The 18639-nt window shown below is 41.3% G+C and overlaps 1 protein-coding gene across 2 annotated transcripts in view; it reads left to right on the top strand.

Annotated features, from left to right (window-relative positions):
* LOC111952156 (guanine nucleotide-binding protein G(o) subunit alpha) overlaps window positions 1–18639 on the top strand; it is a 156440-nt gene that overhangs the window by 120246 nt on the left and 17555 nt on the right. For both annotated transcript variants that reach the window (XM_023970688.2, XM_023970689.2), the window contains exons 4-5: window positions 1704–1864; window positions 13865–13993. In XM_023970688.2, the coding sequence (XP_023826456.1) occupies window positions 1704–1864; window positions 13865–13993 (290 nt within the window). The remainder of the gene's footprint in view (window positions 1–1703; window positions 1865–13864; window positions 13994–18639) is intronic.

Here is an 18639-nt window from a genome sequence, read left to right as displayed (position 1 = left end):
TGAAGACGTCAGAACAATAGCCAATTAGCTGCCGTGTTGAATCAACAGAAACCAGAAAAGACATGATAATGTTTCTACTTTTGATGAACTTCATCAGAATGCAGTCCTAGGAATCCCAGGTTCCACCAATAAATGCTGATTTGTTCATAATGTCCGTTATTTATGTCCAATTTAGCTACTTTGGTTAGCGCGTTTGGTAAACAATTCCAAAGTCACAAAGCGCGTCCACTATAACGTGACGAAAATGTCCAAAAGTATCCATAAACAGTCAGTAGAAACATGTCAAACGTGTACTGAATCAATCTTTTAGAATGTGTTAACATACATCTTGAATAACGTTTCCAACCGGAGAATTAGATTGACTTCAGTTGGATAGCGATGGAACGGAGCTGCCGATCACGTGAATGCGCGTGGTCAAAGCAATGGTCAGCTCGTGGCAGTGGTGACTAATTCCTGTCTCCTTCGGCCCCCCTTCACATTAGAGTCATCAGACAAAGTTCTATTGACTGTTGACATCTAGTGGAAGCCTAGGAAGTGAAAACTCATCATATCTCGCTGTAATTTCAATGAGAGCTTGGTTGATAATCTGCCACCCTCGAAAAAATCCAAACAGAAGTGGAACTTCTCCAGGTTTTTGCCTACATAAGTTCTGTTATACTCACAGACATAATTCAAACAGTTTAGAAACTTCAGAGTGTTTTCTATCCAATACTAATAATAATATGCAAATATTAGCAACTCATGACTGAGGAGCAGGCCGTTTACATCTGGCACTCTGTGCACCCTTCATCAAGCTACTCAATACTGCCCCTGCAGCCATAAGAAGTTGACGGACGACAGAGTATGAGTTCTGTTATACTCACAGACATAATTCAAACAGTTTTAGAAACTTCAGAGTGTTTTCTATCCAATACTAATAATAATATGCAAATATTAGCAACTATGACTGAGGAGCAGGCCGTTTACTCTGGGCACCTCTGTGCACCCTTCATCCAAGCTACTCAATACTGCCCCTGCAGTCATAAGAAGTTAAGGACAACAGAGTCAAGGTATTGGAGTGGCCATCACAAAGCCCTGACCTCAATCCTATAMAAAATGTTTGGGCAGAACTYAAAAAGCGTGTGTGAGCAAGGAGACCTACAAACCTGACTGTTACACCAGCTCTGTCAGGAATGGGCCAAAATTCACCCAATTTATTGTGGGAAGCTTGTGGAAGGCTACCCGAAACGTTTGACCCAAGTTAAACAATTTAAAGGAAATGCTACGAAATAATAATTGAGTGTATGTAAACTTCTGATCCACTGGGAATGTGATGAAAGAAATAAAAGCTGAAATAAATCATTCTCTGTACTATTATTCTGACATTTCACATTCTTAAAATAAAGTGGTGATCCTAACTGACCTAAGACAGGGAATTTTTACTAGGATTAAATGTCAGGAATTGTGAAAAACTGAGTTTAAATGTATTTGGCTAAGGTGTATGTAATCTTCTGACTGTATCTATTTTCTATTTACACTGTAATTTTAGTATTTTTATCTCTGCACAGGAAATACCTCTCTGGTTTTATTCTGTGGTATGAATACTTAATGTGAGTGCTTTGCCTCTTCCTCTCTACGGGCTGAGGTTTTCCTCTCTACAGGCTTGTGTGTATAGGTTGTACTGTAGGTGCTGTAATGTACCTGTTGTTCCTCTCCCTCCTCAGGCTGATGCTAAGCTGGTGTGTGACGTGGTGAGTCGTATGGAGGACACTGAGCCATACTCTCCTGAGCTCCTGGGGGCTATGATCCACCTGTGGTCCGACTCCGGCATCCAGGAGTGCTTCAGCCGCGCCCGAGAATACCAGCTCAATGACTCCGCCCAATAGTGAGTACTACTCTACCTCTACCATCCCTTACAGGAGGGCCGGGTGCTGCAGGATCAATACAACTCTCATTACTCTGTTCAAACGATGCTCCTGTTTGTGGATCACACATACATAAACATCATCCACTCACTCTATTCATTTGTGTCCGTGTGACTGTAGTCATATTCAACAAATATGAATTGGTATCAAACACTTATTTTGTATTTATATGTGCACATACACACAATCATGTAGGTTTTGGAGGGAGATCTTGAGAGCTTGAATTAGCATAATTTGGGATTTTCTTAAACAGTGTGTGGTTGTGTGTCAGTCAGAGAGATATTATCCCTCTCATGACACTTCAGTGAACTCTCAAAATGAGAGAGAGAGGGAGAGAAAGAAAGAGAGAGAGAGAAAGAGCTAGAGAGAATTTAGCATCAGCTATCAGCTATTATGTAGTTGATTTAGGAGCCTGTGGGGCTCCCTCTCATGACACTTTAGTGAGCTCTGAAAATGGCAGAGAGAGAGAGAACAACCACCWGGTGTGTCCATCGTCTCATCCACCCTATCCTGGGACGGCAGGTAGCCTGGTGGGTAGGAGCGTTGGGTTGGGCCAGTAACCGAAAGGTTGCTGGATTGAATCCCCAAGCAGACAAGGTAKAAATCTGTTGTTCTACCCCTGAGCAAGGCAGTGCTGTCTGTGAGTCACTGTTCCCCAGGCGCCGACGACGTGGATGTTGATTAAGGCAGCCCCCCACACCTCTCTGACTCAGAGGGTTAAATGCGGAGGACACATTTCAGTTGAATGTATTCAGTTGTACATCTGACTAGGTATCCCCCTTTCCCTTTCCCATCCCAGCTAACCCAATCTGAATCATCAATGAATGCTGCATTGAGTAAGTGCAAAACATCAGACATTTAAAGGCAGCTGTCTTTGTGAGTGTGGTGGTTCAGTAAGTCATCATGAGGACTAGTATGGAGAGCACCAGCGATACACAGTGACACTGGAGCAGGAGAGAGAGACAATGATTGTGGCGAGTGGCTCAGCTTCTCAAAGGAGGTGGGGGGCTTAAGCCCATAGTATTGCATTCCATTTTTATGAAACACATTTATTTCACATTTACATGGAACTCAAGACACACCATGTAGACTTTGATATGCCAATGTCTGGCATGATCATGTTATCGTACAGATTAGATTGGGTTGTTTTATCCCAGTCTGCTTTATGAAAACYTTGTATAACTCATTGAGTTGTATATGTCTGAAGGTAGCCCACATGACAGTCGTCTCTTCTCTGCCTCTCTCTCTGAATGGCTCTGGATATGTCCTCAGTGATGTACYGGCACGTGGATGGCCTTCATTTGTGACCCATTTATTCACAATGTGCATATTCATTAGAATGCTATTTATATGGTAGTGTGTGTCTTCTCCCCCAAGGGACCAAAATAACCCATTTGAAGATTCCCAGTCAAAAATACAGTGTTCATCTTATCAACTAAAACAATCAGCTGATACTGAAAGAATACCCATGAACAAGCATATCATAGCTCCCAACTAAATCATGCATGGCAGCCATTTTGTGCRACAGAGCTCACCACCCATCAGCTTCACTGAAGCAGTGCTGTGTTTTACCACATCAACTTTACCAGAGGCCCATCAGATAAGTTGTAACCATGTGTGGCTCACCCCCACCTCCAGCCCTACCATGCCACTGTGGTGTACCACAGGACACTTAATTATCTCTGTTCTCTCTGTTCTTCTCTTAAACTTTTTATGGCTGCAATCCCGTTAACGGGATCGATATGACAACAGCCAGTGAAAGTGCAGGGCGCCAAATTCAAACAACAGAAATCTCAGAATTAACTTCTTTGGGCTGCAAGCCCGAAGCCGGGCACAATATGACAACTGCCACTTCAAGTGCAGGGCGCGAAATTCAAAATATATTTTTTAGAAATATTTAACTTTCACACATTAACAAGTCCAATACAGCATATGAAAGATAAACATCTTGTGAATCCAGCCAACYTGTCCGATTTTTWAAATGTTTTACAGCGAAAACACCACGTATATTTATGTTAGCTCACCACCAAATACAAAAAAAGGACAGACATTTTTCACAGCACAGGTAGCATGCACAAAACCAACCTAACTAACCAAGAACCAACCAAACTAACCAAGAAACAACTTCATCAGATGACAGTCTTATAACATGTTATTCAATAAATCTATGTTTTGTTCGAAAAATGTGCATATTTGAGCTATAAATCAGTTTACATTGCAGCTACATCACAGCTACGTCAGAAATAGCACCGAAGCAGCCAGAGTAATTAAAGACACCAACGTCAAATACCTAAATACTCATCATAAAACATTTCTGAAAAATACATGGTGTACACGCAAAATAAAGACAGGCATCTTGTGATTCCAGCCAATATTTCCGATTTATTAAGTGTTTACAGGAAAACACAATATAGCATTATATTAGCTTACACACATAGCCAGAAACACAAGCCATTTTACCAGCAGCGGAAAGTTAGCGATTCGTCAACAAACCAGCAAAAGATATATAATATTTGACTAACTTGATAAGCTTCATCAGATGACAGTCTATACATCAGGTTATACATACACTTATGTTTTGTTCGAAAATGTGCATATTTAGAGCTGAAATCAGTGTATACATTGTGCTAACGATAGCATCTTTTTTCCCACAACGTCCGGATATTTTTCTGACACTCCACATATTCTGACCAAATAACTATTCATAAACATTACTAAAATACATGTTGTATAGGAAATGAAAGATACACTAGTTCTTAAGCAATCGCCGTGTTAGATTCTAAAAATAACTTCATTACGACATCCAGCTTAGTTATAGCGAGAGAGTGCCCAGAATCTGGGCGCAAACTACTAGTACAACATGTTCGACGAATATATGAAATAGCATCAATAAAATGGGATCCTACTTTTTGATGTCTCATCAGAATGTTGTACAAGGGGTCCTTTGTCCGAAACAATCGTTGTTTGGATTTAGAATGTCCTCTTTCTCCAGTCAATTAGCACGAAAAGCTAGCAAAGTGCCGCGAAGCTCTCCTTCCTCGACACATACGCAACACAAGCAACAACCAATTTTACAGAAATACTCACATAAATGTTGATGAAAATACAATTGTTACACATGGAATTATAGATATACTTCTCCTTAATGCAAACCGCTGTGTCAGATTTTAAAAAAACTTTACAGAAAAAGCAAACCATGCAATAATCTGAGAACGCGCTCAGAAAAGAAAAAAATTATCCGCCATATTGGAGTCAACGAAATCAGAAATAACATTATAAGTATTCCCTTACCTTTTGATGATCTTCATCAGAATCGCACTCTCCAGGAATCCTAGTTCCACAATAAATGTTGATTTGTTCGATAATGTATTATTTATGTCCAGAGTGCTACTTTTGTTAGGGCGTTTAGTACCACAAATCCAAACCCTCGTCGACGCAGGTCAGCCGAACGTCGACGAAAAGTTCAAAAAGTCACTACAGGTCGTTGAAACGTTTCAAACTAAGTATAGAATCAATCTTTAGGATGTTTTTATCATAAATCTTCAAATAACGTTCCAACCGGAGAATTCCATTGTCTGTAGAGAAGCCATGGAACGCAGGTCGCTATCATGTGAAATGCTGCGGTGACCAGGACCTGGCTCTCTGCCAGACCTCTGATCTCAAAGAGCTCTCATCCGGCCCCACATCACAGTAGCAGCCTCATTCAAGTTTCTAAAGAACGGTTGACATCTAGTGGAAGCCTTAGAAGTGCAACATAACCAATATCCCACTGTGTATTCAATAGGGGCTGGGTTGAAATCAACCAACCTCAGATTTCCCACTTCCTCTGTTTGGATTCTTCTCAGGTTTGCCTGCCATATGAGTTCTGTTATACTCACAGACATCATTCAAACAGTTTTAGAAACTTCAGAGTGTTTTCTATCCAATACTAATAATAATATGCATATATTAGCAACTGGGACTGAGGAGCAGGCCGTTTACTCTGGGCACCTCTGGGCACCTTTCATCCAAGCTACTCAATACTGCCCCTGCAGCCATAAGAAGTTAAAGTCCTCTACTTTCTGATCTTCCTCGTTTCTACCCGCTGTCTGTGAGTCACGCCAAATTGATGTCAAAAGTATAATTGTTTGGCATTTTAGCTAACCATAACCCTTTTCCTAACCTTAACCTAATTATCCTAACCTGCAACATTAATTATCTGCTACGTAAGGGAAGCAGCCGACAGCAGGCTTGTTGCTGAGAAGTGTTGCCAGGCAGAGCACTCAAACTGGATTATGAAGAGGAGGGGTAGGAGAGGAGGGAGGAGAGTGAGGGAAGAGGGGGGATGGTGTGTGGGAGGGGGAGGATGTTACTGGCAGGGAGCCAAAGTAGTGAGGGACAGATATGAGTCCCCCATACCAAAGAGAGAGCCCCCTTCCCTCTGCACTCCACCTCTACACCACTTGAACAGACCCCAGATGACTCAGCCTAATCCTAACAGCACAGAACCTAATTTCTATAGAACACCACTGGGTTGCAGAGCCACAGAGCTACTACATTTTTGTGACATACTACATAAAATACCAGACCTCAAATCCCCAAGACTTCCCTTGAGATTTTATTCATCATATTAGTTACTGGTGGAAAATATGGATGTTGATTTCATGAACTCCAGTAGATATTTCAAGGGAGGTTTGGCTGGAATACACTGGAGAGATAGTATTTCATTGAAGAGCACACTGATATCCAGTTGGATAGAAAATGTCAATTGTGTCATGGCAGAGGAATAAACACACTTTCTGCTGCTTACTCCTCATTGGATTGTGCCCTTTCTGTCAAAGTAAACAGAGATTCACAATTAATTTCATAACGCGCTTGCTGTAGCTGGTACTGAGACTATGACACTGTATGAGACTAGACTGCAACAGACCACTCACAGTCCTTTATGGAAATCCCCCTCTTACAGCRGGCTGAAATTTGCATTGGCAGCTCCTATTTGATGTTAAACAATACATCCCAATGGGGGAGAAAGGCAAGGCAAATACAGATAAGAGGAATGGTCAACTGGGAGAGGAAACAGAAAAGGAGAGAACATATCTGTGATGGACAGAAAGGAGAGATACAGAGAGAAAAGTGTGCTCCCTTGGAATAATGAAACAGTAAATTCAAGGAGGCACTGGAGGCTTTAACCTATATTCTCATCATGTTTATTGGATTTGGGGTTACAAGTTGAACTTCCAGAGGGGAAATTGGCTTTTTGTTTGGGCTGGTTCATATACTGTGTAAATAATATTGCTGTGTGAATTAGAGGTCGACCGATTAATCGGAATGGCCGATTAATTAGGGCCGATTTCAAGTATTCATAACAATCAGATTTTTTTTTTTACACCTTTATTTAACTAGGCAAGTCAGTTAAGAACACATTCTTATTTTCAATGACGGCCTAGGAACGGTGGGTTCACTGCCTTGTTCAGGGGCAGAACGACAGATTTTTACCTTGTCAGCTCAGGGATTCGTTTTTGCAACCTTCCGGTTACAAGTCCAACGCTCTAACCACCTGCCTTACATTGCACTCCACAAGGAGCCTGCGTGGCAGGCTGACTACCTGTTACGCGAGGGCAGCAAGAAGCCAAGGTAAGTTGCTAGCTAGCATTAAACTTATAAAAAACAATCAATCTTCACATAATCACTAGTTAACTACACATGGTTGATGATATTACTAGTTTATCTAGCGTGTTCTGCGTTGAATATAATCGATGTAGTGCCTGTTAATTTCTCATCGAATCACAGCCTACTTCGCCAAAAGGGTGATGATTTAGCACTGTCATTGCACCAAACCTAACCATAAATATCAATGCCTTTCTTTAAAATCAATACACAAGTATATATTTTTAAACCTGCATATTTAGTTAATATTGCCTGCTAACATGAATTTCTTATAATTAGGYAAATTGTGTCACTTCTCTTGCYTWCCGTGCAAGCAGTCAGGGTATATGCAGCAGTTTGGMCCACCTGGCTCGTTGCYAACTGTGTGAAGTCCATRTATTCCTAACAAAGACCGTAATTAATTTGCCAGAATTGTACATAATTATGAGATAACATTGAAGGTTGTACAATGTAACAGCAATATTTAGACTTAGGGATGCCACCCGTTAGATAAAATACGGAACGGTTCCATATTTCACTCAAAGAATAAACGTTTTGTTTTTGAAAATATAGTTTCCGGATTCGACCATATTAATGACCAAAGGCTCGTATTTCTGTGTGTTATTATGTTATAATTAAGTCTATGATTTGATAGAGCAATCTGACTGAGCAATGGTAGGCAGCAGCAGGCTCGTACGCATTCATTCAAACAGCACTTTCGTGCGTTTTGCCAGCAGCTCTTCGCTGTGCTTCAAGCATTGAGCTGTTTATGACTTCAAGCCTATCAACTCCCGAGATTAGGCTGGTGTAACCGATGTGAAATGGCTAGCTAGTTAGCGGGGTGCGCGCTAATAGCGTTTCAATCGGTGACGTCACTCGCTCTGAGACTTTGAGTAGTTGTTCCCCTTGCTCTGCAAGGGCCGCCAGCTTTTGTGGAGCGATGGGTAGCGATGCTTCGAGGGTGGCTGTTGTCGATGTGTTCCTGGTTCGAGCCCAGGTAGGGGCGAGTAGAGGGACGGAAGCTATACTGTTACACTGGCAATACTAAAGTGCCTATAAGAACATCCAATAGTCAAAGGTATATGAAATATATTGCACATATTGCACTTTTACTTTCTTCTCCAACACTTTGTTTTTGCATTATTTAAACCACATTGAATAGGTTTCATTATTTATTTGAGGCTAAATTGATTTAATTGATGTATTATATTAAGTAAAAATAAGTGTTCATTCAGTATTGCTGTAATTGTCATTATTACAAATACATTTTTTATTTTTTAATCGTCCGATTAATCGGTATCAGCTTTTTTGGTCCTCCAATAATCGGTATTGGCGTTGAAAAATCATAATCGGTCGACCTCTAGTGTGAATATGATGTGGATGTAGGGCTGGGCGGTATACTGTATTTTACGATATACCTGTATTGATGCACGGACCGGTTTGGGTTTTTACTTTACCTTCTATACCGGTATTTGAATGTTTAGTTTGTTAAATGTGATACGCCATATGTAACGTCCATTTTTATAGTTTACTTTGCTACTTGGGTCATCTCTCTCCGCTCTCAATTCAATTTAAGGGGCTTTATTGACATGGGAAACATACACTACAGTTCAAAAGTTTGGGTCACTTAGAAGTCCTTCTTTTTGAAAGAAAAGCAAAGGCATGCATCCCGGAGTCGCCTCTTCACTGTTGACGTTGAGACTGGTGTTTTGTGGGTACTATTTAATGAAGCTGCCAGTTGAGGACTTGTGAAGCATCTGTTTCTCAAATAACTACCGGGGGATATGCGTCAACAGCAACCTTGGGAAAATCCTCTGAATTATCATTAACAGTAGACTCGTACATTTCCTCAGCCAAAACAATGTACTGATCAAATGTCAAGATGGCTTTTTACCAAATTACCGTAAGACAGACCACGTATTCACCCTGCACACCCTAATTGACAAACAAACAAACCAAAATAAAGGCGATGGCACTAGAGCAGTCTGCAGCACCCGGTCTCACCCAACTAGAATCTAAAGTCAAATGTCTACTGATGATCTGGTGCTTCTGTCCCCAACCAAGGAGGAGCTACAGCAGCACCTAGACCTTCTGCAAAGATTCTGTCAGACCTGGAACCTGACAGTAAATCTCAGAAAGACAAAAATAATGGTGTTCCAAAAAAGGTCCAGTTGCCAGGACCACGAAAACAAATTCCATCTAGACACCGTTGCCCTATAGCACACAAAAAAACGATACATACCTCAGCCTAAAGATCAGCGCCACAGGTGACTTCCACAAAGCTGCGAACGATCTGAGGGACAAGGCAAGATTGGCCTTCTATGCCATCAAAAGGAACATAACCTTCAACATACCAACTAGGTCAAATTTGTCTCCACTTTTGTGGATTGGGGTGATCAGTCCTTGGTTCCAAATATTGGGGAAGATGCAAGAGCTGAGGATGATGTTAAAGAGTTTAAGTATAGCCAATTGGAATTTGTGGTCTGTATATTTTATAATTTAATTTAGGATACCATCAACCCCACAGACCTTTATGGGTTGGAGGGTTTGTATTTTGTCCTGTAGTTCATGTAATTGGAGAATCCAGTAGGTTCTGGTAGTATTTAATAGTTGATTCTAAGATTTGTATTTGATCATGTATATGTTTTTATTATTTGTTCTTTGTTATTGAGCCAAAAAGATTAGATAAGTGGTTTATCCATACATCTCAGTTTTTGATAGATAACTCTTTGTGTTGTTGTTTGTTTCGAGTTTTCCAATTTGACCAGAAGTGAACTGATTTCTGACGTGCTGTTCCTTCTTTTTCCGTAATGCATTTCTGTATTATTTTAGTGATTCACCATAGTGAAGGTGTAGGCTCAGGTTTTCTGGGTCTCTATGTTTTTGGTTGGATAGGTTTCTCAATTTCTTAGGTTTTTGCATTCTTCATCAAACCATTTGTCATTGTTGTTAAAATTCATAGGTTGCCTGCTTGAATTTTTTTGATTTGATAGGGAAGCTGAGAGGTCAAATATACTGTTTAGGTTTTCTACTGCCAAGTTTACACCTTCACTATTACAGTGAAACCTTTTGTCCAGGAAATTGTCGAGAAGGAATTTAATTTGTTGTTGCCTAATTGTTTTTTGGTAGATTTCCACCCTATTTTCCTTCCATCTATAGCATTTCTTAATATTATTCAGTTCCTTTGGCTTTGATGCCTCATGATTGAGCATAGCTCTGTTCAAGTAGAGTGTGATTTTTCTGTAATCTGATAGGGGTGTTAGTGGACTGACTGTGAACGCTCTAAGAGACTCTGGGTTGAGGTCAGTGATAAAGTAGTCTACAGTACTACTGCCAAGAGATGAGCTATAGGTGTACCTACCATAGGAGTCCCCTCYAAGCCTACCATTGACTATGTACATACCCAGCGTCCGACAGATCTGCAGAAGTTGTGACCCGTTTTTGTTGGTTATGTTGTCGTAGTTCTGTCTAGAGGGGCATATGCGGGAGGGAATGCTCTCACCTCCAGGTAGGTGTTTGTCCCCCTGTGTGCTGAGGGTGTCGGGTTCTTGTCCAGTTCTGGCATTTAGTTCGCCACAGACTAGTTCATGTCCCTGAGCTTGGACATTTTTACTCTCCCCCTCTAGGATGGAGAAGCTGTCATTGTTAAAGTATGGGGATTCTATTGGGGGGATATAGGTAGCATACATGAGGACATTTTTCTCTGTTGAGAAATAATTTCCTTATTAATTTCTAGCCAGATGGAAAATGTTCCTAATCTCTCCATGCCACTTTTCACAAAGACCTAGCCCTGCCCTCTCCCACTCAAGAAGCACATTTGTTGTTCTTTGACCACAAAACAATTGAGTTCAATCTGCATGGTCAATGCAGCACATGCAACAATGTTGATGACAACGATGCTGTTTTTACTTTGCTTCTTAATATAAATCCACTAGCGTTCTATAATTACACTATTTGTTTGTGTTTCTTAGCAGCATCTGCAAACAGCTAGTTTGTCTTTTCTTAGCAAGTTGGGCGTAAATCCTGTTAGCCCCTAATGCTATTCGCTAGCTAGCTAAATGTCAGAGCAAACGTAATTAGCTATACAGCCTGATGATACCAGTGATGGTGTAGGCCTAAATCAGCATGTTGTTTGTGCATCAGTATCTTCTAAATCAAAGAGGAATACACAAAGCAAGAATATGTTAACTACATGAAGTAGCTAAGAGTAAACATTCAATGTAGCCAAAGATTATAGGATCGCCTAGGAAACACTTATCAACACTTTGTTCCTACTCTGTCACAATAACTCCTCCCTGGCATTTTAATTTGTTGTCATGTCAAACAATACTGTATTCAAAGTGCTCACTATTATATTCTAACTATAGAATTAAAATAATTATTATATTTCCATGATTCCAACAGTTCACCCAAGTGTTTTGCTCTAAATCGGTAGTCAACATTTGGTTAAAAATAAGGCCTAGATTGTTTGCAGATATTGTGCAACCCTACGTGGCAGAGTGAAAATGATCTCAAATGAGTGCAGGAAATGCAGGAATTGAAAATGCTGAAATATTTGTGGGGTTGAATTGAACAGTATATAACAATCAGAATGGAGAAAGACCCATTGAAATCACTTACAATGTATGTGTTGCCACGCTAGGGTCACGCACTACTCATGAAGCAAATTTAGAACTTTTATTAATAAAAAACATAAAATACCGTCAAATTCAGTGATATGATATTTTGACCATATCGCCCAGCCCTATGTGGATGATGTGGCCAGAATCAAACATTCATAGGCAGTAATGACTATAACCCCAGTTGTCTTATTGTCGCCCCCTGGAGACATTGAGGTTTACTACATCTCTCTGAGCAGATGGGCTGGCCTGTAATGGCAGGGCAGGGTGAATCCATTCTCTGGAGTGGTTTCATCTGGGTTCAAATGACCATGTCAGTGTGAGTTATGGATACACTTTGTACAGATGTCACATCTCATTCTAGTTCCAGCAGTTACATCACAGGTCTCCCCCACTGCTCTTCCTCTATCTCCCTGACCTGGGCCTCTTCCTATTTTTCTCTCTGCGTCATTCTCTCTGCCCCCCTCCCTATATCATGGACAGACAGGCAGACAGTGTGGACACAGCCCAGGTCTTTAGGCACTACTGTTAATGAGCTGCATTAGTGCTTGGCACCCTGCCACCCGAACTGAGAGCTTGGCAATTGATGCAGCACATTTACCGCTGGACATGGGCTTGTTAATCATTTATCACTCATTTCACGTGTACATACATTCAAAACCATTCAGCAACATACTGCACTGTGGTTCCATGCAGCGTATGGTTGCGTTATGCAGTGTAAATGCCCCCCTCAGTTGGTTGTGTCACCAGGCTGTGGCCAGGTTGGAATGTTCACACACTGCTGCTGAATACTGCAGCTGCCAAGCAAAGCCCCTCTCAACTGGACGCAGATCAGTGAATGACACCATTACACATAAACACAGATGGCGGGAGAGAATATGCTTCTATTTGAGTGTGTGTGTGTGTGTGTGTGTTGTCTGTGTGTGTGTGTGTGTGTGGTGTGTGTGTGTGTGTGTGTTGTGTGCTGCGTTGTGTGTGTCTGCGGGTTCCCGTGCGTTCGTGCGTGCGTGGCGTGCGCGTGCTTGCCGTGCGCTTGCGATGTGTTTGTGTGTGTGTGAGAGAAACAGCGTGAGGCACTGTGAATTGTTATTGTTTTGTTATTATCCCTATGTGATTAGAAAATGAAAATAGAAAATGTTTGTAAAAAATGTGTCTCCGTGTGTGTGCGTGCGTTTGTGGGAGAAACAGCATGAGGCACTCACTGCAATGTTTTGTTGACCCCTAACAAGATGGATGTCATCATTGTCTATTTTATGATGTCATCATTGTCTATTTTCCCCCTCTTGATTGTTACCTCTCCTGCATGTGGAGCAGTAGGTTTGCACCCAGTCCTAAGCAATCCCAGCTACTCTAGCTGATGTGGGCCCATAGCTCAAATGTAGCATAGTCTTCGACATTTCCTATCCAAAATGCCCATGATGGCCCTTGTAACTGGAGTGCACTGCTCCAGCTCTTCAGATTCCAATGCCAGGTTGTCATTAGGCTATAAGCTTTTTGTCAGTCCCTCATCCAGGCTCAGGGGAGCAGGGCAGACTACTCCTTCTCCAATCGATGATTTAAGTAAATTAATTAAATTCTGTGGTGAATGAAAACCAGTGTGCACTTGCGGCCCCAGAAGAACAGAGTTCAGACCCCCTGTCTCAGTCCACAGAGCTTAGGGTTGAAAACAGAGTCCAATGCATTGATCCTAACTGGCATCTCTATCTCTCTCCCCAGCTACCTAGACAGTTTAGACCGGATCGGTGCTCCTGACTACCAGCCCACAGAGCAGGACATTCTCAGAACCCGAGTCAAGACCACTGGCATCGTAGAAACTCACTTTGTCTTCAAGAACCTGCACTTCAGGTGAGACACTAGCTCAGTGCTCCTCTTCCTCCTCCTCAAATATCCTTCTTCTGCAGGTTTCCCCAACTGGTGGCTCACGGGGGATTTTAGCAAAGAAAAAGATTTCTTAGCAAAGAAAAAATATATACACTACTGTTCAAAAGTTTGGGTCACTTAGAAATGTCATTTTTTTTAAAGAAAAGCTATTTTTTTGTCCATTAAAATAACATAAAATTGAAAAGAAATACAGTGTAGACATTGTTAATGTTGTAAATGACTATTGTAGCTGGAAATGACAGATTTTTTATGGAGTATCTACATAGGCGTACAGAGGCCCATTATCAGTAACCATCACTCCTGTGTTCCAATGGCACGTTGTGTTAGCTAATCCAAGTTTATAATTTTAAAAGGCTAATTGATCATTAGAAAATCCTTTTGTAATTATGTTAGCACAGCTGAAAACTGTGCAATAAAACTGGCCTTCTTTAGACTAGCTGAGTATCTGGAGCATCAGCACTTGTGGGTTCGATTACAGGCTCAAAATGGCTAGAACACAAATAACTTTCTTCTGAAACTCGTCAGTCTATTCTTGTTCTGAGAAATTAAGGCTATTCCATGCGAGAAATTTCCAAGAAACTGAAGATCTCGTAGAACGCTTTGTACTACTCCCTTCACAAAACAGTGCAAACTGGCTCTAACCATAATAGAAAGGGGAGTGAGAGGCCCCGGTGCACAACTGAGCAAGAGGACAAGTACATTAGAGTGTCTAGTTTGAGAAACAGATGCCTCACAAGTCCTCAACTGGCAGCTTCATTAAATAGTACCCACAAAACACCAGTCTCTGGTCGACAGGTTCTCAAGCTTCGGGTTGGCTCGTCAGGCTTCCATTGCTGAAGCTACCGGGGATGCCTCAGCTAGCTCATCAGGATTCCATTCCTCAGCTGGCTCGACAGGTTCTCAAGCCTTGGTTGGCTCGTCAGGCTCCCGCGCCTCAGCCGCCTCGTCAGGCTCCCGTGCCTCAGCCGCCTCGCCAGGCTCCTGCGCCTCAGCCAGCTCGACTGGTTCCCGCGCCTCAGCCAGCTCGACTGGTTTCCGCGCCTCAGCCAACTCGACCGCGCATCTGCAGAATCGACTGTTCTGGTCCTTCTGGACCGTCCCTTTGGCCAGCGTCCTGTGGCTGGAGCAGCTCCCCCTCTCTGGCACTCGTTGACGCCAGTTTACTCATTATTACGCACACCTGCCACCATTGTTACGTGCACCTGCGCCTCATGAGACTCACCTGGACTCGATCACCTTCCTGATTATCTCCCCTTTATCTGTCACTCCCTTTGGTTCTTTCCCCGGGCATTATTGATTCTGTTTGTGTTTCATGTCTATACGCTACTCGTGTTTGTTATATTGTCCGATGTTCCGGTTATTATTAAACTCACCACCTGCACTTGCTTTCCGACTCCCAGCATATACATTACAATACAAATTATTATGTTTTAGTCAAACATATCTGTTTGGGGTGCTTGCGGTCAATTTGCAGTCTACAAATTATTTTTTATTATGTTCTGACGATCCGCTCAAGAAGAAATCTGCCCTCGACTGAATCTAGTTGATGATCCCTACTCTACTGCAACTACTTTATTTTTTATTATATTCAACTCCTTTCAGTATTTAGGTTGATCCATTACAAAATAGATGCATTGGTTATGCTGCATTTACATTGATCTTTTCATGAAACCATGTAAAGGGAATACTTGGTAAATACAGTATGTGTGCTTAAATGGAGATTGTCACACAGTTGAAGTTGGAGGTTTACATACACTTAGGTTGGAGACATTAAAACTTGTTTTTCAACCACTCCACAAATGTCTTGTTAACAAACTATAGTTTTGGCAAGTCGGTTTAGGACATCTACTTTGTGCATGACACAAGTAATTTTTCCAACAATTGCTTACAGACACATTATTTCACTTAGAATGCACTGTATCACAATTCCAGTGGGCCAGAAGTTTACATACACTAAGTTGACTGTGCCTTTAAACAGCTTGGAAAAGACCAGAAAATGATGTCATGGCTTTAGAAGCTTCTGATAGTGCTAATTGACATCATTTGAGTCAATTGGGGTGTACCTGTGAATGTAGGCCTTGAAATACATCCAAACTCAGTGCCTCTTTGCTTGACATCATGGGAAAATCAAAAGAAATCAGCCAAGAATTCAGAAAAAAAATTGTAGACCTCCACAAGTCTGGTTCATCCTTGGGAGCAATTTCCAAATGCCTGAAGGTACCACGTTCATCTGTACAAACAATAGTACGCAAGTATAAACACCATGGAACCACGCAGCCATCATACCGCTCAGGAAGAAGACGCTCTGTCTCCTAGAGATGAACGTACTTTGGTGCGAAAAGTGCAAATCAATCCCAGAACAACAGCAAAGGACCTTGTGAAGATGCTGGAGGGAACAGTATCTAGTATTCTTATCCACAGTAAAACGAGTCCTATATCGACATAACCTGAAAGGCCGCTCAGCAAGGAAGAAGCCACTACTCCAATACCGCCATAAAAAAAGCCAGACTACGGTTTGCAACTGCACATGGAGACAAAGATCGTACTTTTTGGAGAAATGTCCTCTGGTCTAATGAAACAAAAATAGAACTGTTTGGCCATAATCACCATCGTTATGTTTGGAGGAAAAAGGGGAGGCTTACAAACCGAAGAACACCATCCCAACCGTGAAGCACGGGGGTGGCAGCAGCATGTTGTGGGGTGCTTTGCTGCAGGAGGGACTGGTACACTTCACAAAATAGATGGCTTCATGAGGAAGGAAAATTATGTGGATGGAAAATTATGTGGATATATTGAAGCAACATCTCAAGACATCAGTCAGGAAATTAAAGCTTGGTCACAAATGGGTCTTCCAAATGGACAATGACCCCAAGCATACTTCCAAAGTTGTGGCAAATTGGCTTAAGGACAACAAAGTCAAAGATTTGGCGTGGCCATCACAAAGCCCTGACCTCAATCTTATAGAAAATGTGTGGGCAGAACTGAAAAAGCGTGTGCGAGCAAGGAAGCCTACAACAACCTGACTCCGTTACACCAGCTCTGTCAGGAGGAATGGGCCAAAATTCACCCAACTTACTTTTTGGAAGCTTGTGGAAGGCTACCCAAAACATTTGACCCAAGTTAAACAATTTAAAGGCAATGCTACCAAACACTAAAGTTGAGTGTATGTAAACTTCTGACCCACTGGGAATGTGATTAAAGAAATAAAAGCTGAAATAAATAATTCTCTGTACTATTATTCTGACATTTCACATTCTTAAAATAAAGTGGTGATCCTAACTGACCTAAGACAGGGAATTTTTACTAGGATTAAATGTCAGGAATTGTGAAAAACTGAGTTTAAATGTATTTGGCTAAGGTGTATGTAAACTTCCGACTTCAACTGTACATACATGGATTCTACCCTAGGTTTTTCCATTATTGTACCATGGAAATTAAAATGTTATTTTTTATAAATATATGAGCACTGGGATCAGACAGTGCGCTGGGAGAAAAGAAGCTGTGACTGAATCTACATTTTAATTCTATGCTCTAGTTAATTACTCTAGAACTGCCAAATCTGGAGACATACTATTCAACTTTAAATCATTCAGTATTATCTGGTGTACAATAAAAAAAAGTGGGATGTGTAAAAAATAAAATCTGCAATTTACCTTGTTTAGCTTGGTGTAACACGATCATGTTACAATAAAAAAAATGTCTGTCACAAAACAGAGAGCTTGTATTTTTCCTCTGTTCCTCACAGTGGCCTGCCTGACTGCCTACTAAGTGCTAGCACAAAGCAGCTCTTTGTTCATCTCCTTCTCTCACTTAGTCAGCTGATTGAGAACAAAAAAAGACAGGATGAAAATAATGTGTTAATATAATATGTTTAAATCAGTGGTGTGCAGAGAGAGGCTGCAGGGTTGTCGGGTTGTCGTGTTCCATTCATTCCTGATCCTATGACTGTCTCTCTGACAGGCTTTTTACTAAAGCTAACATAATGTTCCGGTACTGAAGAAAAACTGTTTTAGTTTAGTGGTCCAGGACTTTTTCCAGTAACCCCAGCAGCTCGAGGTTGTCCTGACCTTAAATACTGTATATACAGCTCTGGAAAACATTAAGAGACCACTGCAAAATTATCAGTTTCTCTGGTTTTACTATTTTTAGGTATGTGTTTGGGTAAAATGAACATTTTTGTTTTATTCTATAAACTACTGACAACATTTCTCCCAAATTCCAAATAAAAACATTGTCATTTAGAGCATTTATTTGCAGAAAATGACAACTGGTCAAAATAACAAAAAAGATGCAGTGTTGTCAGACCTCGAATAATGCAAAGAAAATAAGTTTATAGTAAAACTAGAGAAAATTATAATTTTGCAATGGTCTCTTAATATTTTCCAGAGCTGTATATCTACAGTAGTAGTAGGAGACCTTCTGTGGCTGCAAACACTTTGAAACCCCAAGTTTCTTCAGATGTAGGGAGGGGCTCAAAATTGGGCTCCCAAGTGGCGCAGCGGTCTAAGGCACTGCATCTCAATACAAGAGGCGTCACTGCAGTCCCTGGTTTGAATCCAGGCTGTATCACATCTGGCCACGATTGGGAGTCCCATATGGCGGCGCACAAA

This window comes from Salvelinus sp. IW2-2015, linkage group LG26, assembly GCF_002910315.2.
Source record: "Salvelinus sp. IW2-2015 linkage group LG26, ASM291031v2, whole genome shotgun sequence".
NCBI classification, from domain to species: Eukaryota; Metazoa; Chordata; class Actinopteri; order Salmoniformes; family Salmonidae; genus Salvelinus; species Salvelinus sp. IW2-2015.
Note: the sequence above shows the minus strand (reverse complement) of the source record. Positions and strands in the feature narration are given on the sequence as shown.